The sequence below is a fragment of the Megascapheus bottae genome, chromosome 9, assembly GCF_031878675.1.
Source record: "Megascapheus bottae isolate mThoBot1 chromosome 9, mThoBot2.hap1, whole genome shotgun sequence".
In the NCBI taxonomy this organism is placed as follows: domain Eukaryota; kingdom Metazoa; phylum Chordata; class Mammalia; order Rodentia; family Geomyidae; genus Megascapheus; species Megascapheus bottae.
Genome location: NC_143517.1, coordinates 55,749,951 through 55,777,827, shown reverse-complemented (window position 1 = coordinate 55,777,827; position 27,877 = coordinate 55,749,951). Strand labels below are relative to the sequence as shown.

General features: G+C 43.7%; 1 protein-coding gene across 1 annotated transcript in view; it reads left to right on the top strand.

Annotated features, from left to right (window-relative positions):
• The window catches only part of Anxa13 (annexin A13), a 45,757-nt gene extending 33,536 nt beyond the window's left edge, over positions 1-12,221 (top strand). Inside the window, exons 9-11 of the mRNA XM_090339353.1 lie at positions 4,170-4,245; positions 7,712-7,824; positions 11,678-12,221. Coding sequence (XP_090195479.1) covers positions 4,170-4,245; positions 7,712-7,824; positions 11,678-11,797 — 309 coding nt within the window. The 3' untranslated portion in view covers positions 11,798-12,221. The remainder of the gene's footprint in view (positions 1-4,169; positions 4,246-7,711; positions 7,825-11,677) is intronic.
• Positions 12,222-27,877: the final 15,656 nt, after the last annotated feature.

Genomic DNA, 27,877 nt, shown 5'->3' with positions numbered 1-27,877 from the left:
GCTTAAAAGCTAAGCAAGATCAAAAGGTCCTGAGTTCAGGGCCAGGAGTTTGGCCTAGTGGTTAAAGTGCTTGCCTAGCATGCATGAAGACCCGGGTTCCATTCCTCGGTACCACATACATAGAAAAAAGCCGGAAGTGGTGCTGAGGCTCAAGTGGTAGAGCTCTAGCCTTGAGAAAGTCCAAGGACAGTGCTCAGGCCCTGAGCTCAAGCCCAGGACTGGCAAAAAAAAAAAAAAGGGTCCTGAGTTCAAGTCATAGTACAGGCACAGACCAAAGAATTAAATATAATTACGGTGTAGAACAGTACCAGACAAATGATACATATGCAAATGCTTGCTCTTCTTTTTTCTGATTCCTATTTAGGGTCAGGCTAATGGTACATGGCAGTCTAAATAGCATGTGTGTTACTGTGCATTGGTAGACTGCTGAAAAGACATGTATACATTGTCTTTAATCTCATGATCATTTTAAGCCAACCAAGTGAGTTAGCTAGTTTAAAATACTTAGTGAAATATCCTTCCCAAAAGGCAATCTCTAATTTGATAGCAAAAACGAAAAGCATAAGATGCATTACCAAGTCTTTTTCTTTTCAGTTTTTACCCATTGTCTCAGGTATTTTCACCTGGTCAAAACACCTCTATGCCCTGTGCGTCTCATTTCAATTTCACTGTACCTTAACTCTCATGCAGGCTATACAACATCGGGGTTCACAGCTGTTGGACAAAGCAAGTCTGCCTACCGAGTAGGGCGCCATCTGTAACTTATCAGGACCACACAGCAAGTCAGTAGCAGAAAGTGGAGGAAAACTCCAAGACTCCCCAGTCCGAGCTCCTGCCTCGGCTGGAACTGGCCTGTCCTCATTCCAAACAGGCTTTGCTATGTGTTGCCAATAGATGAAAAGACAAAGCGCTGGAATTCTATCATTACTGTACATAAGCCTTGAGGCCCTCTCCTTTCAAATCGTGCCCAGCAACCTGATCAAAGGCAGCTGACCTGGGTCTATGCCTGAAGCCCATGGCCTCAGAGCTGGAGGACTTCTCCCTGACCCATGTCCTCTTCCCATGGGATGGGGCTGGAGGGGGCGGAAGGAGTCCACAGATGAAGTTTTGAACATGGCTGTCATTGGGGATGAAACACACACACACACACACACACACACACACACCTGTATGAACTAGTGATTATCTGTAAGGATACTCTCTCAGTAAATTAATTCAAATTAATAATTCAACTAAGTCACTGGAAGAGACTGCTGAAAATAAGACTTTCTAGTTCTTTCCTTCACCCCACTGGACCATTCCCTGGAGTTCAGCTCTTAACATCTAAGGCTTAACAAGTCTTCTAGAAGTTTCTGATGTGTGTGAACGTTTGCAAAGTCAGCCCTAACTTGCCTTATAACCTTGGGCAAGTTTTGATTTTGTGTTTGTTTGTTGCTGTTGCTGCCTATTTTTTAATTGTTATTGTAAAGGTAATGTATAGTGGGTAATATATAGTGAGTACATTTTATTTTGAACACTGTCACCTCTTCCCTCGTTTTCTCCTAGGTTTTTCCCTCCTGACTCCCTTCCCCTACAAGTTGTGTAGTTCATTTTCAACATAGTATCTAGTGAATATCACTGCTGAATTTGTTCACCCTTAGCCTGGGCAAGTTTTCAAGGATCCTATGCCTCAGTTTCCCATCTGCACAATAGAGCTCTTACTAACTACTTGAATGGGTTAGAACAAAATAAATTAACAGAAATAAGCACTTACCTAATACCTGGTATGCAATAGTCACCCAATATTAGCTACTTTTAATAATTTCCCTACATTAACCAACAAGTGCCAACAATCAGAGCAAATGGTTAATATGGACAATTTAGGTAATCTAAATATCGAGAATTAGCTATAAAATGTTATGTATTAGTCTGCTCAATGTTATGTATTAGCCTTGCTCAATGATTTCTTATCTTGACCTTTATTGTTGATTTAAAAAAAAAAGTTCACTCTTTTCAGTAAGCTATGGATAGGCTCTGCTGGTAAAATGCACAAAGACACAAGCAAGCATGCCCTAGCAGAGTCGAATTTTCATTTTTGGCCCCCAAACTTTAAGGTTTTACCCTTTACTTATTTGGCTGGCATTGCACTCAATCCATAGCCTCTCCAAAGTTCTATATCTTGCAAGATTATGTCACTCTCAAAGCTTACCAGGCATGAAAACTTATATACACATTGGCAAGGCAGAGCAGCACTTTGCAAATACTATGTCCTTACCTGAAGCCCAGTCTTGAGGTCTTCCCGTCAGGTACCTCAGGATTTGGCCCTTCCCCCGTGCATGTCTCTAAGCTCATATAAGAGCTCCAATACTTCCACTGCTCTGAAAGTCAGGCTACATAGGGCCTACCATCATTACAGGAACTGACTTTGAAAGAAAAACAAGTTACCTCCATTCTTCTAGCTAGAAGCAATGCTACCCATTTAACTCATCTCTGAGATTGTTTGGAATCCACCAGACTAGTGTGGCTTTGTCCTGAGATCAACAAACTTGATGCCATTCAAAGAGCTCAATAAGAATTAAGTGTTCCAGTAACTAAACTGAAAAGTTCTTGGAGAATCTCAATAGTTTGGTCCAGTCCATTGTTTTTAGTCCACAGTCCATGAAGATCATGGAGAAGCTACCAGGAAGGAGTGAGGCAAGACAAAAAAAAAAATACACACACTGTTATCTCTTTGTATTGTGCAAATAGTGCCCCCTGGAGTTGTGCACAGAAAAGCTCTGAGAGACTTGAACATGGCTCTGATGCCTAGGGCTACTGTAAGAAATCCATCTCTTTAAGACAGCTCAGCTTGTCACCCTTTGACTGTTTTGTCCACTGGAAGTCTACAGAAGATTGCAAACCAGCTTCTATCCTGGTATTAACAATAGTGGTTTCATGGGAGGATTTTTCTAGTAAACACAGGTCTGGTGAACAAAATATCCTGGTGAAACACAATCTCAGTCTGTAGAACAAGAGGCCTGTTTCTGGGGAAGTGACACCTGTCTCTTCTAAAAATACTAACTCCCACATCAAACCACGGAAAGGTGGGGGCAGCTAAGGACAGCACAGGACTCTAGGCCCCTTCCCCTTCTACTCCAGTTTGCACTGGTGCACACATGCTAACAAAAGGCTGGAAACACAGTAGCACGCATTCAAGTGCCAGGGGTCCATTTTTCTTTTTCTTTTTAAAATTATCTTTAAGTAGTTGTAGAAAGGAGTTACCATTTAACAAACAGTATATGAATACAATGCATCTTAATCTGTGCCACCGCTTTCAACATTCTCACCCCTTCCCTTCCTCCTCTTCACTTTGTAGGAGATAACATTTAATTTTTGATTGCATTCATCACCCTATTTCCTCTTGTCTCAGTTATTTATAGGTTCAATTGTGCCCTATCCCCAAAAGATAATTTCTAAGAAAGAAACACAGTGCTCAGTCCTGGCAGAATATTTTTTTCTCTGCCCCAAGTTTAACCCGGGAAGTCACGATTTACTGAAACTTTAGTTTCTGTAAATATTTGGAAAGAAATCTAATGTGTAATGTTGTGCAGAGTGACATGTAAACTGGTGACGACTATCAGATCATTCACCATCACCTCGGAGTGAAGGAAAGAGGTGTTCTGATGAGGTCAGCTCCTGGCTGTCAGCCCTCGCAGACCCACTCTACCAGAAACAGCAGATCAAGTCCTTATCGGGGACTTCACAGCCTTCTACTTACTTCACACAAGCTCCAAGTGTCACAGTCCCCATTCTCAACAGAAGGAAGGCAAGACAAGAGGGCACATGGCTATCACCATAGCCTCCTGGGAGTTTGGAATGGAAACCATGAAAAACACATTGGAAACCAAGATGCTTTTGTTGTTTTCATGTGTATTCATGGTTCCTCTAGCCCCTGATTTGACAGATGAGGAAACTGAAGCCCGGGGAATAACATTAATTGACATCAGTTCCATTGGGGGGGGGGTCAATTCAGAACAACTGAGAATTAAACTAACTCCTTGCAAGTGGGGTGAGAGGAAGGAAAGCACCCCACCCAGTTCTTTACAGCCAGAGCACTGACTCTGAAAGAATTTAACACTCTTCCTAAGGGAAGAGCACCAAGATGCAAACCAAATCCTAGAGTAACGGCTGAACTCTGCTCGTCTCTCCAGCTCACCGGCAAAGACATGGAAGAAGCCATTGAAGAAGAGACATCGGGAGACTTGAAGAAGGCCTATTTAACTATAGGTAAAGTTAGGGGAAGGTCCATTGTGGTTTGGGCTCCCTGGGACCACGCTCAGAGATGAAGCCCTATCACAGAACATTGTCAGAAAGTACTTTAAGAAATACTTCTCACCACAGCAGGCAGGGAGACCATGGGTGTGATACTTCTCTTACCCCAGGAGCTCTGAAACAGGGATAACCAAAGGTGAGCAAAACACTGGGTCCTTGCCGAGCATAGTGGCTCAGGCTGTAATCCTAGCTGCTCCCAGGCACTAAAGTCTGGGAGACTCTTATTTCTGATTAACTACTAGAAAATGGGAAATGGGGCTATGGCTTAAGGGACAGGGTGGTAGCCCAGGCCCAGAGTTCAAGCCCTATGACTCACAACAAACAAAACAGAACCACTGGGTCCTTGTACCCCATACTGAACAGTTATTGCATGCTAGCTGTTGTCCCCTAACAACTTTGAGCAGCCAGTGGTCTTGCTTGAGGAAGATTCCTGAGAAGGAACCAAGCTATGAGCACTCAACACACAATCCTGGTGATAAGTGACTAAATTCTGAAGCTGGTGTCAGGGTGACGCATCACAGTGTCAACTCTAGTCCCACCAAGCCTGTAAATCACTGAAGGCCTCTGTCAATTACCTGGCACCATTGCCTAGCTTGAGTGTCAGTAGAGAGTTCGTATGGCACAGTTCTACAGTACTCACATTTAGGACCCCTAACAGACTTGGCACATGCCTGATGGCCAGAGGGTTTCCTTTTGCAATCAATTCTCTTCAACATTTACAAAGAATGAGATCTATTTAGAAAAGGAAGGGAGAGAGACTAGATGTTGGCCATGCCAAGCAAATCCCTGAGCCTTCTCTCCAGGTATTGCCCAAAGGCAGGAAATAGCAGAGAGATGGGCACGGGGCCGTGGCTGGCGAGCTACCTCTCTTTTTGTAAACTCTGGAATGAAGGTATTGTCTGTCGTCCGTGCTGCTGTGCTGAGGGCACCATCCCAAATGGCACAGGAATCGGGAGACACATCCCCAACGGAATCAGCAGCCCGGAAAGTTAAAATATGCGTGTCACTTGCCAAGGTCTTTCGTGTTCTGAGCAACAGTTGATAATTTTTTTTCTATCCACCTTCATTTTGCACTCAAGTTAGCAAAGCATCTACTATGATGTACAGAGGACTGCTCGTCCCCAGTATTTATGTGTGACCCACACGGACACACTGAGGCTTACTATAGGCCACACAGTTCAGGCTCCAAAGAGGGAGACTCATCAAGGTTCTGAGGCTCCAAATTCTTTTTTTTTTTCTTTTTTTCTTTTTTTGCCAGTCATGGGGTCTGAACCCAGGGGCTGAGCACTGTCCTTGGGCTTTCTCAAAGCTAGAACTCTACCACTTGAGCCACAGCACCACTTCCAGCTTTATTTTTCTATGTATGTGGTATCAAGGAATCGAACCCAGGTCTTTGTGCATGCTAGACAAGCACTCTTACCACTAGGTCAAATCCCGGCCCTTGGCTCCTAATTCTTGCTGCACTAGAAGTTCTGACAATACTGCCATTCCATGATTTACCACTGGTGCACCGCCTGTCTGGCCCAGAGGTTGTGGTAGGAGTAGGATCAGAGGCAAGTAAGACCAAGTTCTTGCTCTTAAATTTAATGTCTCTGAGGGCGGGGGCAGGGGGAGGGAAAGAGGGAGGCAGAAAGAGAGTAAGAGAGAGAGAGATAGGGAGGAGGAGGAGAGAGAGAGATCAGACTAATAGCAATGGAGCAAGGAGGATACTAAACAAGGAAAAAGCTAATTATTAAGGTTGGGCATGGAAAACTACAGAAGATGGTAGACTCACCGTACTCAAAGTAAGTGGGATTAGAAAAGACTTTCAGGATAAACCTTACCAATAACAAAATAAGATTTTACAACTCAACTACATTTTCTAGACATTTCTTACTTGGTTCCCACTTAACTCATAAATTTACCAGTTAGTTCAAAAGTAGGCTAATGCTAAGTTACCACACAGCTAATATCTAGAAGGTAAGGTTGAGACTGAACCAACCCTATCACAAGCATCACTTCTCACTTAATGAGGTATATGGAACCCCTGCTTCAAGCATTCTATTTACAATAGTTTCCTGGGCTCCTTCTCCAGATTTCTCCTGGATGAACCAGAAATGGAATGGAGCCCAGGAAACTATACTTTTTACAAGCTCCCCAAAGGTGATCTTATGCTCCCTGAAGTGTAAGAACCCCAACCCTTTGGAGGCAAAGAAGAACGAGATGCAACATGCAATGGTTACCCCTTGCCTCCACTCACCAGGAGCATACATCCATGTCTTCATAGCTCCCCTAGCTATGTCTACCCCACCTGATGACAGATTCCTGCTTCTGCAAGCACAGAGGTTGTGCCCCAGGCATAGATCAACAACAGTAGAAAAGTGGAGAACAACAGTAGAAATATGTGGAGAGCTTTCTCTTCAGGAAGAAAGAATAACAGGAAAGACATTTAGATAGTCACTGAACATGCTGACTTTGAGCAATGATTCTGGAATCAATTGGTGCTGCCTGGGACAGGAAATCTTTGTAGATGTCAAATAGTCTGAAGCCTACAGAAAGTCTCAAATATTCCTCACAGTAGCACACACGGCTGTCCCCAAAATGTCGGGAGTTTGGGGATTGTTCCCAGGATAAAAAGAGCAAAGGGCTTGTTGAGGCAGGTAATTCCAGCTACTCAAAAGGAAGAGGTAAATGGATCTCAAACTAAGATTGGCAAAAGCATAAAACCCTATATGAGAAACAAATTAAAATGTAAGTGATAGAGTATTACTCAATTCCTGATACCTCGAGAGAGACATAGAAAGACATACACAGTCTGAGACCAAACATAGATCTGGGCTTTTTCACTAAAATTCTAGTGACTGCTATGTGGCCTATAAAAGAACCAAACTGACCCTCAGCCTAGGTTCTGCCTCCCTATCATGCCTCCTCTCCCTTACTTAGAAGCTTCCTTCACACAGATAATTACCTAGAAAAAGGGAAGAACAAGAGTCCTGTTGTAGGCCACACCAAGTTTATACATTCCATACTTAGACCACATTTATTACTTATTAATCCACAACAACAAGAACAAAAAACTACAGACATTCTAGTAAAAGAGTAAATGCTTAGTTCCTCCTAAGCCTTAGTCATGTGGATGTATATGAGCCTGCAGGGGTGAGGAGGAAGAATGATTACTCCATGTCCAGGTTTCCAAGTAGAAACAAAGCCCTATTCGTTTGTAGCTAGGGAAGCTGACCCAAGGAATCTTCCAGATCTCATTACACAACTGTGTGAAGTCAGCTACTTCCCAACTTCTGTCCTGTAAATCCATCTGCTACCACGGTAGTCAGGTGACACTCTGGGCCCCTGCGGGCCGGTGGAGGGTTCCCATGTTACTCACTGAAGCATGAAGACTTCACGTTTTCCTTCCCTAATCCTTTTTTTTTTAAATTCTTCCCAGTGAGATGTGCCCAGGACCTGGAGGGCTATTTCGCTGACCGTCTGTACAACTCTATGAAGGGAATGGGGACTGATGAGGAGACATTGATTCGTATCATTGTGACCAGGGCTGAGGTAAGATACACACTCAACTTACTCCAAAGAGGTAACAAACAACTTCTGGTTCCTCTCCCCACACGGATGTCACTGACATGTAAGGTTTATGGAAGGCCTCTTGACAGAAAAGTAAAATACAGACAAACCCTTTGCCTTTCCTACAATTTCCCAGAATTTGTAGAAGACCTTGTACTCTGCTTCAATCTTTTTTTTTTTAAGAAAAATGCAATAAAGCTAGTTGTTGCTATGTTTGAAAAACTGGTAGCTCTGTGCAGCGAGACCTTGCGGAGAGTTGAGAGGGAGTACTGTAGCTCCATTGCAAGGAAGAGAAACCAGAGACACCAGAAGAGGTGTCCTGGCAGCAGAGGCCAAAGAGCAAATGCTTCCTCGTTCCTGAGCATTGCTTTTATGTAATCAAGCACATCTTACATGATTTCATGCAAGATGCACCCCAGCATAACAGAGTAAGCCTCTGCCTTCTTTTATCATCATCCCCCCCTCTCAGGAGCCTGCAAAGATACACTAATAGTCACACATCCACCAAAACAAACCAAAACAAAAAGATTTTTAACACCATAGATAATACTACAGAGCTGTCTGCTATATGAATGTCAACATTTGGTACACTAAAAGATTGACTATTTTTGCCCCCTCAGGACAAGTTTTTCTCCCTTCACAGAGGAGAATGTATGTCTAAGGAAAAAGGGGAAAATTAACAATGTGCTAGTGGCTCATGTCTATAATCCTAGCTACTCGAGAGGCTCAGCTCTGAGGATCTTAGTTCAAAGCTAGCCTGGGCAAGACAAGTCCATGAGACTCATATCTCCAATTAACCACCGAACAGCCAGAAGTAGGGCTGTAGTTACAACTTTAAGGGGGAAAAGAAAAAACCCTAAAGGAAAATGTCCAGGACCTGAGTTCAAGCCCCAAGACTAGCACACACACACACAAAATAAGAATTAAAATAAAGAAAGGGAAAAGGGCAATCTGAAAGTCTGAAAGCAGCTAATATGTGGGGATGGAGGGCCAACCTTCAGAAGGAGACACAAAGAGAGGGGAAATGGTATTTCCTCTGCAATAGAAAAAGACTTAGAGACTGAAGTTGAGGGAAGAGGCTGCAAAACCACAGACACCTTCCTTCACAATGCTGTCACATTGGCTGCGAGAGGCACCAACCCAGATTCTGATCCAGGCCTTTTGACAAACATATCTGACTTTGCTTTAAAATAAAACTTCGCAGCAAGGCAGCAAGACAGTTGTTTCAATTTTAGTTCTATTCCTGGAATTCCTTCTCCTCCTCCTCCTCCTCATCCTCCTCCTCCAAGATTCTGCTCTCTCCCTTGCTCTCAAAGTCTATTTCTCTCTCTCTCTCTCTCTCTCTCTCTCTCTCTCTCTCTCTCTCTCTCTCTCTCTCTCTCTCTCTCTCTCTCTCTCTCTCTCTCTCTCTCTCTCTCTCTCTCTCTCTCTCTCTCTCTCCTCCACCCTGGCTCCCCTCACTTCCCCTGGTAGCCTCTCTGCTACTCTCCTGGAATTCTCTCCCTGTGTTCTCCCTGCTCTGAATCTCTCTCCTCCTTTCTCTCTAGATATTTGCCTTCTCTGGCTCTCTGAGCAAACAACTTCTAAGCCCAAGTCACCAATCACCAGATCTTGAGGAACTCAGTGTTCCAAAAGATACTCCCACCTCTGGTAGATCAGATCCATCCAGAGGGCTTGCCATAGTTCTATGTTTGTTCCAGCGTAGACCATGGAATGCTCAGTTCCAAGATGTACTTTCCAGTTCACAGCCTACCACATCCTTGGGTCATCTCACCATGTGAACAGTTTCCTTACAAGATATCAGGCCTAGCTAGAAATAGTTAGGCAGAATCCCCTAGTCCACAAAGCCACACATACTAGAACAAGGAACCTACAGTCGCTCCTTCCTCCCTTCTTCTTCCCTAGCACTGAATAAGATGCCAGACCTACACCATCTGCTTTCAGTAGTCAGTCTCCCTTTCATTTTGCCACTCTTCTACCTCCACATTCCCCTCCCTCCTTCTGTGTCTGTCTCTGTCTCACTCTGCCTGCAGTTCCCCTCCTACCTCCCTCCCCTCTACCCTCTGACAGTGCAGAAGAAAGAGCCCCAGGTTTTTGAACCTGAAGTGCAAGGTAGGGTCTAAACAAAAAAATTTAAAAGAAAGAAAGGCAGGAAAACAAAACTCCTAGCAAATGCAAGCACTTTTCCTTTTCTAAAAGATTCATTTTGCTCATTCTGAAATTACATCTTTTCTGGTGCCAAGAGTAATCACCCCCTCACAGCAATCTTTGCATCTGTTTTCCCCCTGAGTTCCAGCTCTACCACTAGCACCTAGATTTTTAAGCTCCTAATGAATTAGACTCAAAATAAAAACCTACAAATGGATAATGATTTTGTTGACTGGAAATAATACCCTTGCTGATCTAGGTTCAAAAATTTTTTAAATGCTGAATTTCATCTGAACAACATTCTTTTTTTATTGAAAGATTTTATTAACACTGAGTTTTACATCATATTTCAAATGTCATGTTTAACAAACAAGCATTCAAGAAGGGAATCTCTATATGCAATCACTGGCACATAGATTTTAGAACATAAAATTAAGCTGAGAGTTTGTATGTCATAGATACATACTGATCTATATAATATAATATTATGTCTATAGAGTATATATCCCATCATAGATTTTAATATCTATGTAGTTATATTTATTTCTCCAAGACCATATCCATAACCTTGGGTACCCGAATATTGAGTCACCACTCTTGTACTGCTTGGATCTAATATCCACATATCAAGGAGACCATGTGCCTTTTGTTCCTTTGGTCTTATCTCACTCAACCTGATTTGCTCTAGTTTCATCCACTTCCCAGTGAATACCTTTATTTTATTTTGTCTGTTGGCTATGTAGAATTCCACTGTATGTATGTGCCACAATTTTTTGTATCCATTCATCTGCTAGGCTATTGTGAGTAGCACAGAGACGAACTCTGTGCAGGTGTCCTTACCATATCCTGGGTTATGATGCTCAGGGTAGATGCCCAGGAGTGGTATGGCTGGGTCATAGGGCAGGTCTATTTTCAGTTTTTTGAGGAACCTCCAAACTGCCTTCCAGAGTGGCTGAACTAGTTTACATTCCCACCAGCAGTGCAGTAGGGTTCCTCTTTCTCCACAACCCTGATAGTATTTATCATTGTGTGATGAACAACATTCTTAATCTTCTCCCAAGTATTAGTAAACTATGGCTTGCACATTATCCTATAATCCAAGAGTGACTCATTTTAAATACCTATTAAAATCTCAAAAGAAAATTAATATTTTGTAGTACATGCAAATCATATGAAATTTAATTTTTTGTAAGTAGCGTATTAGTGAAATACACACATACACTCCTGCACGTGCACACACACACACACACACACACACACACACTTTTCTATCCAAGGCTGTGCTTGTATTTCTTTTCTTCATTCATACAATGAAATGACACTAGCTCTGCCTCAAAAGGCCATTAAAAGTATACCTGAAGCCGAGCACAGTGGCTCATGCCTGTAATCCTAGCTACTTAGGAGGCTGAGATCTGAGGGTCAAGGTTCAAAGCCAGCCCAGGCAATAAGGACCTGAGACTCTTATCTCCAATTAACCCTAGAAAATGGGAAGTAGGGCTTGGTTCAAGGGTAGCCTTGAGCTGAAGAGCTCAGGGACAGCACCCAAGCTGAGTTCAATCCCCATGACCCTCCCCCCCCACACACAAAGTGTATCAGAGTGAATAAGCATAATGGTTTAGGTAAGTGTGCCTACCATCCAATGTGAAGACATGACCCAGGTCCCATGTTGTTGTCGTCTTCCTCACAGGTGGACCTGCAAGGCATAAAAGCCAAGTTCCAGGAGAAGTATCAGAAGTCTCTGTCTGACATGGTTCACTCAGACACTTCTGGGGACTTCCAGAAGCTGTTGGTAGCCCTCTTACACTGAGCTGAGCCAGAGCAACAGGAGCACAGAAAGAAGGCATCTTCATCAAGATCACATTCCGAATCAAACATGCAAATGACACTCCAGCATGAAAACCCTGGGAGTCCTGATTTATTTTCTTTGCAGCTTAAGAGGTACAGAAAGGCCAGCCTATTAAAGTTACAAGCAGGAACCTCAAGATTCTTGGGCAAGTCACCCTGAGTGCCTTCTTAGCAAGAATCTACATGGCCTTTTCAACCTTCTTTTAGCATGCTAACAATGCTTTCTAGGTACAGAGGAAGTCAGGCTTAGAGAAAAGCACAATGCATTTGTAACAAATCTATGCATTTGCATTGGACATTAGAAGAATATGAATTGCTTAAAGATAAGTGTGAGTCTGGTGTGTTTTAGTACAGGGATGACAAAATAAACCTGTTGGTTAATTTTCCTTCTGTGTGTTCAATTTCAAAACTTCAATGTCAATTAAAGTTGTGGATTATGCCTCCATCAGCTGCTTCACCAAACTGGCTTTATTAGTTTAGGTTCCTGCCTAGGAAATATAGGACATTTGATATTCAAATGCACTTGGGGAGTGCAAACTGATACATTTATGATCACCAAAATCAGTAAACAAAGCTGGCAGCTAGGAAACAGTCATCTTGTCAGTATGAAATGTAAGTAGAGGTTAAAATTTACTAACTGCTGCCTGATTTCATTGAGTTTTCTTGTCTAGACATGTGACTCACTTGAGTCTTCCATCTGATCTTCAAATACCATTTGTCAGAGAGAAGTGTCAATAGGATCAAGGTCAGTAGTCTTCCCTCAAGTGGATTGATTCTGCACCAGTAGAATCTCTATTCTGAGACTATGGTTTCTTAGTCACAGGGAGCTAGATATAGAGGCTGAGTTAAGGGAACCTGGACACTGGTCCAATAAACATAGCTATCTCTTTTGAAACATTTTTGCTGTTATTACAAATGTGATATATAGAGGGGTTACAGTTATGCAAGTCACGTAATGAGTACCTTTATTTTGGGATAGTGTCTTCCCTTGCTCTCTCCCAGTTTTCCCTCCCATTCCTGCCCACAAGTTGTGCAGTTCATTTTCACCCCAGTGGCTAGTGCGTACCAAGGCTGCATTTGTTCACCCTTCGTTCCCTCCATTTCTGTGCCCCCCCCCACTCTCCTAGAGACAGTAGATGAACAAAAAAGACAAAAAGAAGCACTGGGAGTGTGGCCTAGGGGTAGAGTGCATGAAGCCCTGGGTTCAATTCCTTGATACCACATACACAGAAAAAGCTGGAAGTGGTGCTGTGGCTCACGTGGTAGAGCTCTAGCCTGGAGAAAGCTAAAGGACAGTGCCCAGGCCCTGAGTTCAAGCCCAATGAGTGGCAAAAAAAAAGAAAAAAACAGCAACAAAGAAAAAAAAACTTCTTGTTCATAGCTATCTTTTATTGCATGAGTATTTTTTGCAAGTACTGCTAAGCAGCACAATTTTATATTTAATATTCCCACAGCTTTATAACATTGTCAGTGGGAGGAAACAGACATGGAATAATCTGGCTAAATTCACTTACAGACATACTCCAGTAACCTACATCTTTCCCCTAGACCCTACTTCCTAATAGCCCATTCTGCTATAAACTCCTTACTGGGATATCCCATTGATGAGGTTAGTACTCCTGTGATCCAATCACTTCTCCATGATGCCACCAGCTGGGGTCTGAGTCTTCAGTATACGAGCGTTTGGATCCATCTTGTATCCAACCCTCACAGGGTATATGGACAAGAAGAGGGAACACAGAGCTCTGCCTAAGGGAATCTGTAAAATGTCACATCAATGCCTTTACACTGGGTTTTAAATAAGGCATACAAGCTCTTCAGAGAAATACATAAAGAAAGCCATAAGGAGAGGCCTAGAAACAAGGGCAGAATGTGCAGAGAACAAGACAAAGGCTCCAACTCCTCCCCTGGCCACACTAGAAGATAAGTGTCCAGCACATGAGCTATTGTGGGCCAAACCATGCCCAAACCTTAACACTCCTTATGTGTTCATAAATATGCACACATGTGCACACTCAGAGATTTAATTTGCCTTTCAAATTTATTTATGATATGTACTATTTTCTTTGTGCATGGCAGAATTTGTACCCAGAGGCTGGACAGAAAGGGCAGGCCATTGTTGAATGGTCTTTGGATTTCAGCTCCCAGGTACTCATGAAAGTGGCCTTCAGCTTAAAGAGAATGATTTATGGCTTTTGTTTTTCACTAAACCAACAATATTGGTGTCTTCTGTTCCTACAGCCACTACCATGCCAGTGAGTTCACAATATATTCAGGCAATATTGATCCCATGCAAGGGAAAAGGGAAAGAGAATCTGAGAAACATGAGTGCAAATTGGAGAAACCGAGGAAGCTAAAGGAACTGGAGCCAGTCCCTGGAGGGGAAGTACTGATTGACACTGGCTGCTTCCTCGAGTGCCTTTCCACTCTCAGCCTCCCAATCAAAGAGGAATGAATTGGTCAGTCACTTCCTGCTAGTGATTTTTTTTTTGTGGTCCCCAGTAAGTGGAACTTGGGGATTGTTTAGAACAAAGGCAGCACAGGACAAAAGAAATCTGAGGAAATTTTAAACTCTATGCTAGAAGACCAAAAAAAAAAAAAGCACTGGTTTTGAATTATTCCTCCCTGTGAATAATGCCAACCAGGTTACTATGACTCATAGACCAAAGTGGACAACACTAATTGCCTGAACTTTGAACCCAACCAAAGAATTATTTTTTTTTACTGCCCTGAAAGCAAAATCAAAGCTGTTGTTTTTTAAAATTCTACTGAACCAGTTCAAATTAGAACCAGTCTTTGGAAATGGTTGCGCCAAGAGAAAAGGATCAGAAAATCATTTCCATACAAGTATCCTATTCATTTCAAGTGCTTGGCACACACAAACGTGTACTATATATCTGGATTTCTATCAGCAGAACTTCTCTTGATTGAATCTCATTAATTTCCCAGATCTACCAGCATGCCCCGCTTCTCCTGCAAAGCCTGTTGGGTCTCAGGTAGGGACTTAGGAGCTGGTCCCCTCTCTTCTGGTAGATCATATACTTTGCAATAACAGGTTGTATTTGCAATAATTGTGTTCACTATTGTAATAAAGCCCTCAATAAGCTGAGAAACTCCGAGTACAAACATCTATGTTTCTGTGAAAGCCAAGTTGAAGGCTTTGAAAATATTAGAGAAGGTTGGGTTGCATTTAGGAAAAGAAGTGGAATGTTCAACTGTGACTCCCTGTTCAAGAAAACTTCTCAGGAAATTGCTGTACATTTTCATATAAAAGTTAAATTCCATGGTGGCTGATTTATTTCAACAATGCTGTACTTCAGGGCTGGCCTAATACACACTTTTCTTCTTCCTTCTGGAACTCTAATTTGTCTATGACTGCCACTCACATTTCTCTTCAGTTCAAAGACCTGAATGGCTCTGCTTTTGCCTGCCATTCTTTCTTTTTTTTTTTTTTTTTTGCCAGTTCTGGGCTTGAGCTCAGGGCCTGAGCACTGTCCTTGGACTTTCTCAAGGCTAGAGCTCTACCACTTGAGCCTCAGCACCACTTCCAGCTTTTTTTGTATGTATGTGGTACCAAGGAATCGAACCCGGGTCTTTGTGCATGCTAGGCAAGCACTTTAACCACTAGGCAAAACTCCCGGCCCTGCCTGCCATTCTTTCTATCCTTGACCTTACTGGCGTAAATGAAAATGGAGGGCCAAATTGAGAAAGGCCCCACCACTCTGCCCCCTGGCTGCCTCTCCTTGGGGAACCCCTTTGCCCTGCTGAGTCCTAGCTCATCCATAAGTGGATAACATTCTAGAATTGCCCTAACTTAAGAATCCAAATCAAAAGAGCCTTCAGAGATGCTAGTGATAATTCCTAGGGGGCAAAGAGGGTAACTCACTCAGCTACCAACAGCTGACTTTAGAAGCCGCTTACACAAGATCATTTTTGAGTTTACCAAGAAAGGACAGCCAGTAAGATCAACTCAATCCAAGCAGATGCTCTATCCCTACCTTGTAGGATCCTTGTGTAGAGTAAGTGACAAAAAGGCCTGGGAGCACAGATGTGAACACAGGCCAAGAGTTCGCCACACGTTGGTATTCTGGAGTTACCTGGTCATGGTATATTAGGAACTGGACCCAAGGAGTCATGAGACCAAAGAAAGAGAAGTCTACAGATCTAGGATTGCACAGGATACAATTTATTGCTCCTGCACAGCATCAAGGCCAGTGAGTCATCAAGATTTGAATTAGAAAGAGTTCATTTATGGATTATGACAATGCCTTCATCCTGGCTAAAATCTACCTGGCTTATCTTAAAGTAACATTGACAATTTAGGCACACCCTTGGAGAGAAGATCCGGTTATAATGTTCTACCTATGATTCTGATGATTTCATCTATTTGTTTATTGGGAAACTATGCATGAAAAAAAAAACCCAACTACTGTTAGTCAGGAGGTAATCATGACCATTAGGATTCAAGATGGCTTCAAGAGGTGACTGAAGCCATTCAGCTATTCTGTTTGATCAAGTGACCCACTCCTCCATGCTTGGTGTCAGCCCTGAAATAGAACTGTGAACCTATCTATTGCCTAAGGAGGAAAACAATGAGGTGAAGATGTGACATGGATTCAGGTCCCTACTTTTTCCCATCTGGACTGACATGACAGGCCAGACTGGTCTCCCCAACCTCCAGTCACCTCCTCCCTCCAGGCTAGTTTCTACTCCACAATAAGCATTCCTTGGGCTGGCTCCATCCACCTGGCTTCCTAAAAAAGGGTTTGTCACTCAAATCTCGAGCCATTATGAGACAGAGCTGCACAGAGAACATCCCACACGAAGCACACAACATCCAACTCTTGATTTCCCCACACACCCACAAACTAGTTTCTCTCCCTGACTTCCCAGTCTCAGTCACCACCATAACTATCTGGGTGCTCCAATCAGTACATAGGAATTATCTTTGACTCTTCTTGTGCATCCATCTCCAATGTGTATCCATTCTTCCAGACATTTTATGGTTTCTGTGTTTCACCCAGCAATCACAGAGACTACCTCTGTCCTTTGGGGATGTCTTAAAGTCAGTGTATCCCTACATGGCTTTATAACTGGACTCTCTGCTTCTCCATATACTTTGTCTTACATCTGCTCTGGAATGGCCATTTTACCAACCAGGCACCAGAACCCTGGACTTTTTTCCTGCTACTCACATGTGGCAATCATCTATTCCTGTCTCAGGACCTCTGAACTTGCAGCTCGTTCTGCCTAGAACTCCGTCCTCCCAGGTAGCCCCACAATCTAAATCTAATCTCAGCACACAAGTCACCTTCTCCAGAGTTCATGCTGCAATCCTGTCCCGCCCCTCACTGCCCTCAAAACACACAGACACCATGACCTTATCATTATTCCATATCATCTTCACAGTAACCACTGTCCAAAAGTATCTCTCTACTCCACACCACCACTGGAATAGAGTTCTAGGAAGCCAGAGACTTGTTTCTCTGTTGTCCAACACCATGGGATTGAAGCAGTTATGCTGGTAAAAGATACTCCATGAAATGTGCTTAGAAGACACGAACACCTAATACCCTGTTCTTACTCGTTTTCTTTAGCCAGAATTATCCCCTGCTTTCCATGCTCCAGAATGAGTTCATCTATCTCAATCCCAGAAGGAAAACCTTCCCTCTCTCACTCCTATGCAGCTGGGTCAGGCCCTGTCACATAATTCCATCAGAACACTTATTGCATTCTTCTTGGTCGTTCTCCATATCCCGGAGTAGTTTCAGAGTTCTGAGGATTTAGTCTTACCTGGCCTTCCAGACCCAATGCATCTCTCGATATCTCTGAACTCCTTACCTCTTCTGACCACTAGAGATGACTCAATATTCTCACTCACAACTGCCTTCACCCAATCACATCCTGCCCATCAATTTGCTGATTTTTGTTCTGTTATTGGCCTCCTGCACTGGGTCCCTGGAAGACTTGCTGAGACATAATAGGTGTTCATTATGGACTTGTTTACAAGTGACTCATCCAACATGCTGATTCAATGAAGGAAGTAGTTCATTGATTAGCCACCATGAACACAATAAATTTCAGGGTATCCAAGAGCAGGGAGATTCAATGCTATATATTCATGTTTTCCAAAACAAGGCACCCAAACATGATTCATGAAAATCACATTCTGAAAGGAATATTAAAGCAAAGGGAAACTTCCTGGCTAATGGGCAAAATGTGTCTTGAACAGCCCAGGGGCACCCACCATCTGAATTACTGACTTGGTGGGTGATTTTGTTTGGCAGCTGAGACCCTAGGCAGAAAGAATGTACCTCTCTGCAGATTTCCTTCTTCCATTCCAATTAGACCTATCAGCAACAGGTCTACAGCTAACTCTTGAGCTACTTGATTTCTTCAGAGGTCTTTTTACATCTACAGCCCAAGAGAGTCAACACAGAGATGGACATGTCAAGGATGGGGTGGTGACAGTCAGCAACACAGGGTTCAAATGCAGCTTCCAAGAAAAGCAATGGCCCCTTTCTGTTGGGAGCCAGAGTGGGATCAAACTGTACCTTGATTTGCATCAGACAATGGCTTTATTGTCTTATTGTTTTCTGGCCTTATTCTGTTTAAATGACCTGAGATTTACCATATGAATGTAACACCTGGAAGTTCATTGGGTCTCGAGAAGGGAAGAAGGGGAGTGGAAAATAAACGGGGCAGTCTTTACCTGGACTGCGGACATCCCGGACCCGGTGTGTCTGTCTCTCTTCTATTTCTTCCTAGTCCTTGCCCCCTATTTCAGGAACCCCAATCTGCGAACCCTGGTTTGCTGCCAGTTGGCCCCGGCACCTTTCCAAGATGGAGCCCCACGGTTTCCTGTCTTCCATAAGATCCCACCATCAGGATAACTGGAGAATGGGCATGTGTGACCTTCTGGCAATGCCAAGTAGGCATCTTCTGCAGGACATGTAAATAGCATAACCACATAGGCCACGGTGCAGACACCAGCATTGCTCAAGTCAGGGTCCATATTAGTTGGTTAATGTGGCAGCCACAAAACCAGTGAAAGTGAAGTCTGAGCCTGTGCCAACCAATGGAGCCAATAGCCCAGAAGCCAGCTTGGGGCTGCCAGCAGTCAAGCCAAAGCCTGACGATTCATCAAGATGACATGTGAGGCCTGGCTAGGACAGGTTCTATCTCAGAGTAGGAAAATGATTGGCTGATTCCGAAGGGATTATCAAATCCAGAAAAGACATCCAAGGTGGGGGGAGGGTAATGGGGACCAAGACATGTGAAAGGGTATCAATGTACGTGAATTAATGCACCTTCTATCTGGCAAAAATCATGTAACCCTTTTATTAATTACAATAAAAAAAAGGAAAAGACATCCAAGAACTGAACTGACTGCCTTCATCTTTGGACAGCAAGTATAAGCCATCAACCTCAGTCTCTTCCAGCTGAACATCAGCTCTGTGAAGTAGCCTGTGTTAAGTGCCCTTGGCTCCCCTGCCTTGGCCCTTAGATATGTCCCACTTAGAGGTGCCATCTCCCAATCCAAATCTGCTGCTTCTTCATAAACTTTCTAAGCACCCAGCCCTCCCCTCCCACCAAAAAAAAACTTCCCAGCACCAAATCCTCCTCACTCTGCCCACTGCTCTCCACCTCCAGTACCTGGAACACCTTGGCGAATGGCAATCGGTATAAAAGCATAAATTGCAATGTGCTAGTCACAGCTCCTTGGCAACGCTGTGAATTTGTATTGAATCATCACACCCTTGACTTTATTGTCTTGTTGTTTCACTTGTCTTTTTTATGGGTTTGTTGCTCCCTCAGGTTTTCTGTTCCTTTGGGATCCTCATTCTCTCCTAGAACAGAGCCAGACATTCAGTCCCAGCCTTTGGACAGAGCTATTCGTAAAAGGACTAGACTAGTTTGTCGATAAGCCACACAGCCTTCATTCTATATTGTTCTGTTGCTATCTTCGTTTTATAGATGGGGAAACCAAGGTGCAGACAAGGTTAGGCATCTTGCCCAGGGTCATACAGCTGGCAAGTGGGAAAGCTGAGATTTGGTGTGAGCCAGTCTCACACACACACTGAAGGTGAGTATTTTCATTCTTCACTTTTCAATTAAAAAAAAAAACCACCTCTAGACTTATAAAACCTGAATCATGGACTGAATTAGTAGCAAGGCAAAGACAGGCAGTGAGAGCTGTGCAGCCAAGGGCTCTGGGATCTCCACTCTGCCTTCCAGTAAAGTCAAAACTCCAGTTAACACCTGTAATCCTAACTACTCAGGAGGTTGAGATCTGAAGATTGTGGTTCAAAGCCTGCCCAGGCACAAAAAGTCCATGAGACCCTTGTCTGTAATTAACCATCAGAAAACCGGAAGTGGCCCTGTGGCTCAAGTGGTAGAGCGGTAGCCTTGAGCTAAAGAGCTCAGAGACAGTGCCCAGGCCCAGAGTCCAAGTCCCATGGCAAAAAAAAAAAAAAATATATGCACATAGGTATTGTGCCTCTCTGTTCCCTCTCTTAAGAGTGTCTTCCTTTGGTCTCACTGTGTGTGAATGCCTAAAATCCTGTACTATTTATTATGTTCCATTGTATTTTAGATCTAGTTTTCACATGTGAGAGAAAATGTGGGCCATTTGTCTCTCTGAGCTTGGCTTACTTCACTTAACATGATTTTTTAAGAGAGAGAGAGAGAGAGAGAGAGAGAGAGAGAGAGAGAGAGAGAGAGAGAGAGAGAGAATGCGTGCACAAGAGCAAGAGCATGTGCCCATTCTAGGGCTTAAACTCAGGACTAGACACTGTCTTTGAGCTTTTTTTCTCAAGGCAAGCACTCTACCACTTGAGTCACAGTCAGTTCTACTCCTGGCTTCTGGTAGATAAGAATCTCACAGACTTTCCTGCCATGGCTAGCTTCAAACCTTGATCCTTCAATCTCAGCCTCCTGAGTACCTGGGATTATAGGCATGAGCCTATACTCAGCCAAATCTTTAATGTTATGTTTCCAATTTTCAGGAAAAATCATCCTTGTTACCTTTCTGCTATCATTTTCAGAAGTCATCCAGTGGTGACTGGAGAGCTGAGTCCCATCATCCATTAACCGACCTTTCCCAGCTGTATGATGTGCTCTTTCAAACTCCCCTTCAGGCATGTGGCTTGAAGAATGTTCTGGAGATGACACTAGGAATAATGTGCACTTCTTCAGATGTAATGGTAGATTCTTGATCGTTATGATTATTTCCCATGTTGTGCATAGGATGTTGTGCAGCATTTAAAGAGCAAACTCCCTGACCTCCAGCTCATGTCTGAAACTGCCTGGCCTGTACCAGCCTGTCCACTGCTATGGAAAACACAAAAAGATTCTCTCTACTACCTTACGCAAAGCCCTCGAGACTTTGGCAAGATTTCCTAAGAATGACGGTTACCAAATCAACCATGTTTGCCTTTGCCCACTCTTTTTCTGCCTTTTGATTATTCAGGTGTAGGGGAAAGTAAAGAGAGGCCTTCTTCCAGCCAGGGGACTCCTGAATACCTGGTGGGTTCTGGGACATGATCTGCAAGAATGATTAGTATAAAGCTGGCATCCTAATTCAAAATAGTATCTTTCTAGTAACGTTGACTCCCCATCAAATATTATTGACCAAGAATGGAGCAGAAGAGTAGACCTGTAGCATGCCATTGTCAGAACCTGGCAATCATCTGATTCATAACAAAGAAAGTGCAGTTGCCTAGAGACAAATAGTAAGTGACCTATTCAAGCATCACCTGTTTCTTCCACACTCCTGCCCCATGACTCAGAGACCCAGACAATGAAAGAATCTCAAAACTGACCAGTTGTTTTCTGCTATACAAGAGGTATCTTTGGAGACAGCAAAAGCACATGTGTGAGCACACGCTCGCGCGTGGAAGATGGTAGGGAGTGTTGGTACCAGGGAGCCCTGTCATCCTGGAAGGTAGAATAAACTGGCCAGGTGCTGGTGGCTCATGCCTGTAATTCTAGCTACTCAGGAGGCTGTGATCTGAGGATTACAGTTCAAAGCCAGCCCTGCCAGGATAGTCTGTGAAACACTCATCTCCAGTAAAATGCCCCCAAATCTGGGAGTGGAGCTGTAGCTAAAGTGGTAGAGTTATTTAGCCTTGATTAAAAGCAGCTCAGGGGCACGCGCCCTGAGTTCAGTCTCCAGGACCATCACACACACACACACACACACACACACACACACACACACACACACTACAAAAGAATATGAGAAAGATGTTGCCGTGAATCCATCCTTATGTAAGGTTCTCTGTTTCCTATACTTATGAACCACAAATTGAACAGATATAGTGGTTTGGAGGTCAAGGTTTGTAATCACAGCTACTCAAGAGGCAGGAGGATTTTGAGTTCAAGGCCACCTGTGGCAAAGTTAGCAAAAGCCTATCTCAAAACAAAATAGGAATAGGTGTGGTGATACATGCTATAATTTCAACCACTTGGGAAGAGGAGATAGGAAGAATTATAATCAGAGAAAGCATGAGATCCCAACTTCAATTAAAACGACCAGGTAAATCACCAGAAAACTAGAAGTACAGCTGTGGCTCAAAGTGGTACAACTCTAGCTTTGAGCAAAAGAGCTTTGGGATAGTGCCTAGACCCTGAGTTCAGGCCTCACAACAATGAAGATGACCATGATGATGATGATGATAGTAATAATAATTGAAATGAACTCCAGGAAATGGAAACAAGAAGATTTTTTTGTTGCTGTTTTCATTTTCTTTTCTTTTTGTCTTGTTTGTTCATTTGTCTGTCACAAAAATTGTGGAACCAAGGGTAAACAAATGCAGCAGAGGTATTCACCAGATACTGTGTTGAGAATGAACCATGCAACTGTAGGTAGGGATGGGAGGGAAAAACTGAAAGAGAAAGAAGGAAAGAGTGACACTGTCCAAAAAGAAATATACTCATTACCTTACTGCAACCCCTTGGCATGTCACCTTTATTATTATTTAAAAATTAAGGGCCAGAATAGCTTTTTAAGTAGTAGATCACTTACAAAGCACTAAGTTCCATTCCCAGCATTGTTTTTTTTTTTAAAAAAAAAAGGAGGAAAAGACATTACCAGTCAAAATTTTTTTAAATATCAGAATTGGGCATTTAAGAATGGGAAAACGTGGCATAAAAGAACTGGTGGTAAATTGGGTGCCAGGGGCTCTTACTGGTAATCCTTGCTACTTGGGAAGTAGAGACTGAGAGGATTGAAGTTCCAGGCCAGCTAGAGGGATGAGTAAGAAGTTCTCGAGACCCCTCTCATCAATAGCTCTGTGCAGTGGTATGTGTTTGTCAACACAATTTACTGGTTGATTATCAGCCCAGACAAAAAAGTTCACACAAAGTTGTATCACAACAGAATAAAAACAGTGGATATGGATAGGTGACACGAAGCTGTCATTCCAGTTACAGTGCAAAATATAAAATAGGAGGATTGAGGTTCAGATCATCCTAGAAGACAAAAGCAAGATTCTATCTCAGAATTAACCAGAGCTGGTAGAATGTGACTCAAAGGATAGAGTGCTTCCTTGCAGGTACGAAGCCCTGCGTTCAAAACTCCATTGTAGAGGGAAAACCAAACAAATCTAGTAGTAAGAACTTAAATCAGCAACATGCAGGGCAATGTAGAAATTATAATTGCAAGCATGGCTTAAATGCAAATTATATTTCAAAGATGCTGTTATATAACACAATTTGAAGACAATACTCTGAGCTTTAAGCTATAGATTATTTTCACAGAAACAGAAAATGGGATAAAGTAAAAGTGCTTCTTTTTCTTTCCTAATAGGAAGTCAAATATAATCTTACTGTTGATCATTAGGGATATGTGGGATTTAAAAATGACTTTGAAAAAAATCCAAGAGCACCACTAGTAAAATAAATAAATAAATAAACAGTTCAAAAGGGACAGAAGCAATCCGGTTCTGTCGATAATCCCATCATGCATCTTAGCCTTTACTGATAAAAGGAAAAGACACAAGGTGTTTCTGCACCTTTAAGGAACACCAACCTAACAATGTAAAGAGAGAAAGACAGGAAAAATATGGTAGGGGAGGAGGTTGGGTCAGGAGGCTCTCGAGGTAGGAAGGGGAAGTGAAGAAAGCTTCCCTTCACAGCACTGCAGACCCTTGCATTCCTTTTATATCTACCACATCATAGTTAATCTCCAGGAGGACACAGATCTTGCCTGTTTTACAGGCCTCTAGGCAGACAGGCAAGCAGACAGACAGACAAGTGGGAAGATGGATAGACAGACAGGTAGTCGGCAGATCCTTAGTTCTTCAGATTCCTCCTCAATTTCCATTTCTTCCCAGGATTCCAACTATTCGTACTGCAGTAAAATTCCCAATCAGTCCTCCGTCCGTGGGAGGCGTCCCGTAACAGCAAAGGGCCCAGGTGCCCAGCGTAGCTGGGAGGAGGGGAGGCGCATGCCTAAAGGCCTGGCTTTACTAGTGAGGCGCAGCAGGGTTGGGCAGCAGAGAGGCCAAGCTATGCATTATGTTTTCTGACTCTTGTTTCTAAACCAGAAAAGTAAGAACGTGTCCCTGGTTATATTCTTTCTTCCTCCTCAGTTTGATTGAGAGCCCCAAAAGCTAGATTGTGGCATAATTGATATATGGTGTCAGCCTTCAGTTTGTGAGAAGACAGTGGGGTTATACCAACAATCTACTACTAACTGTCCTGACGTCACCTCCATGGGTCCAGTTTCCTCCTCACCCTCCCCAGAGGGGGGAAAAATATTCTCTGGCGACGGGGGTGAGATGGAGGTGGAGGAAGTTAGGGGTGCCATCATTTGTGCTGCCTGGACAGTAACAGTCGCGTGAGGCCTTTGAGCCTGGAAGATGGTCGTCATGGCAACCCCCAGACCTAGGCTTAGGCTTTCTTGGCCTTTGTCTGAAGTACAAAGTCCTTGTTGAGCCTGCCATGAGCTTGTGAAAAGAAAGACAACTCAAGCAGGAAAGGTACAGATAGAGGAAATCCTACACAAACAGTCAGCAATTGGGGATCAGGACCCTCTATATGTTCCCCGAAAATCCACGAAGCTCAAATCCCTTGAGTGAAATGGCACAGTATTTTCAAATAGCCTCTCTCCCATACCATAAATCATCCCTAAATAATGTATAATGCCTAATGTCATGTAAATTCTACATAAATAGTGGTTACATTGAGTTGTTTAGGAAACAATAAACCATGACAAGGTAAAAAGTCTGTACAAATTCAGACTTTGTTTGTTGGGCCAGTACAGGGGCTTGAAGTTAAGGCCTGAGCACTATCTTTTAGCTTTCTCACTCGAGGTTAGTGCTCAACCACCTGAGCCACAGCTCCACTTCCTCCTTTTTGGTGACTGGAGATAAGGGTCTCATGGACTTTTCTGCCTGGGCTGACTTTGAACTATGATCCTCAGATCTCAGCCCCCTGACTATCTAGGATTATTGGTAAATGCCACCCATGCCCACCACACTGGTTTTTAAAATAAATAAGTGTAGCTCAGAGTTGATTGCATCCACTGTACAAAGGATAGGGAGGGCTAGAGAGGGAGAGGAAAGGTTAAAAATCACATTTCAAGCCAAGTTTCTTCCTCTAGCCTTTAAGGATCCTATTAACCAGAACCTCTTGGGTCTGGCACATGTGTGCCTCCTGCACCTGCCTGCTTGGGACAGGGGCTGCCAGAAGCAGCCTTCCGTGACACAAAGCTGCCACAGGGCCTTCATGTGCATGGCATTTATTCCTAAGACACTGCTCCTCAGAACCATCACAGTCAAGGTTCCCCAACTGGGGTGAAGCCCCTCCTTGCAGACAATGCAGGTGGGGACACAGGCTGAGGGTGTGAGAAGTCCAGGTATGTGAGATGGAGCACGTTTTGTGGCTTCCTGGCTGTATCTTTCAAGCCCCTGAGTCAGTCCAAACTCTACAAGGAAAGCAAAAATTTCCTGGATTTACTTAAAAGGGCAAAATAATAAAAGTCACCAGCTGGCAGCTCAACTGGTGTTTCTGTTCTGCATCTGGCTTCCGGCCAGAGACCTGCTCAAGCTCTGAGGAAGCTCAGTAAGGGGCTCGGCCTTGCACAGTCCCCTTCAAATCCCAGCAAATGCAGGACAACTTGGGGTACAAACCATGGGAAAAGGGTAGGGCCTAACAACTTCAAGTCTAGAAGAAATAAGGCCAGAGAGGTGATGTGACTTTTCTGAAGACACATAGACAATTCATGACAGAGGGCTCCTGAAGGTTGGGCAGACAATGGGGAACAGAGCAATTTCCCAATGCAAACAACTCAAGATCAGGAGGTCAAAACTAGATACCAAGACCCTCTAGACTCTAATGAGATTATCTTCAGAGAGCAATAATATAATATGATGGTGGCCCTCATGAGTGCTTCACACATGTAATTCCCCTGTGGTAAGGACAGCGATTCCCTCTTAACAGATGGAGAAATCAGAGCTGGAAAAATCCCAAGCCACACAGAAATCAAGAGGAAATGTCAAGAGTGCCCCTACTTCTTCTGCCCCCTATCCCAACATCTGGGCCATGATTCATTGTGTCACTGGCACTCTCCAAAACACAGAACATAGCTGGGCACCGGGGACCCACGCCTGTAATCCTAGCTACCGAAAAAGCTGAGATCTGAGGCTCTCAGTTCAAAGCCAACCTGGACTATGAGACTTTTATTTCCAAATAACCACTAGAAAAGCCAAAGTGGTGCTTTGGCTTATAGTGGTAGAGCACTAGCTTTGAGCCAAAAAAGCTCAGGGACAGCACCCAGACTCTGAATTCAAGCCCCACAGCCTCCGCCCCCCAAAAAAGGTGGAACATGTGGGTGGGGCAGATGGTTTGAGAGTGGATTTGGGATGGGTGATTGTATACCTTCGCTGTGAGCTAAACATCAAGACTTTGTCTTTTTTTTCACCTTTAATATTAAAATTGATAAGACAATGACATTGTACGTGGAGGCCCAGAGCTGGAATCTAGATGGCTGCAGGTGGCACATTAACTCACTCACAGAAATCCTTACTGCTTATCCTCAGAACATCCGCCTAGCTCCCAGGCTGGAAGAGAAATAAGCACTTTATAGCAAAGAAGAAGCTAGTTTTCCAGCACTGGCTCCTGAAGATCTCAGTTCCATCCCCAGCCCACTCTTAACTTCCGTTGTGTAGTCCAAAGCAATCTGTTCTGTTTTCCGCTTCATTGCTCACTGGATTGGATTAAAGTAAGACACATGAGGGCTGCTCTAGAGCATCCTTCCCTTGCGGTCTTCACCCCATGTACCATGGCAGCCCTGCTTCTCTAGCATAACAGGCAGAGTGTGAAGGCCACCCAAGAGAGCTCTCTTCCTTTCCCCTCCCTACTCCTGCAGCCCAACTCAGGAGCTACCTATCACTCGCCCACTAGGCCCAGCCACTGTGTTGGACATGGAGAAGAAAGAGATAGTGGAGTCAAGGGTCCTGGGTCCATCAAGTAAGACAGTGAGCTATGCAGTAGGGTCTGGGGTAGGCATATGAGATGGATGCAGAAGTGAGTTGAGACCATGCCCAGGGAACAGAACAAGAGAGGAAAGTGGCATGACAGTGCAATCATCTGAGCAAGACTTGAGAACGTTGGGCTTCTGTGCCACTCATGGACAATCACAGAGTGCCCTGGAGGTACATGGCAATGCAGACTTGAGGTCCCTTTCACACTTCTTCCTGGTTCTAAGGCTCTCCAGTGGGGTTCTGGCTCATGTCATTGGAGACTCCCTCCTATCTATCCCACCAGCATGGTTCTCTCCCTTCTCCTCCCACTCTATCCCACCTTCCCTAGTCTACCCCTCCACCTCTTCCCATTCCTCCTCTCTCCCCTCCATCCTCCTCCATTCTGCCTTCCATTTTCCTCCTACTTCCTCTTTTCTCCTCTTCTCCTCCCCTTCCTTCCTCATCCTCCTCATCTTGCTTTTCATCTCCTTCCTCCTCCCCCCCTTTCCAGTCTCTTCTTCCTCCTCCTCGTTTTTCTTTCTCTCTTGCCTAAGAGCAGCAGTGCCTTCCCT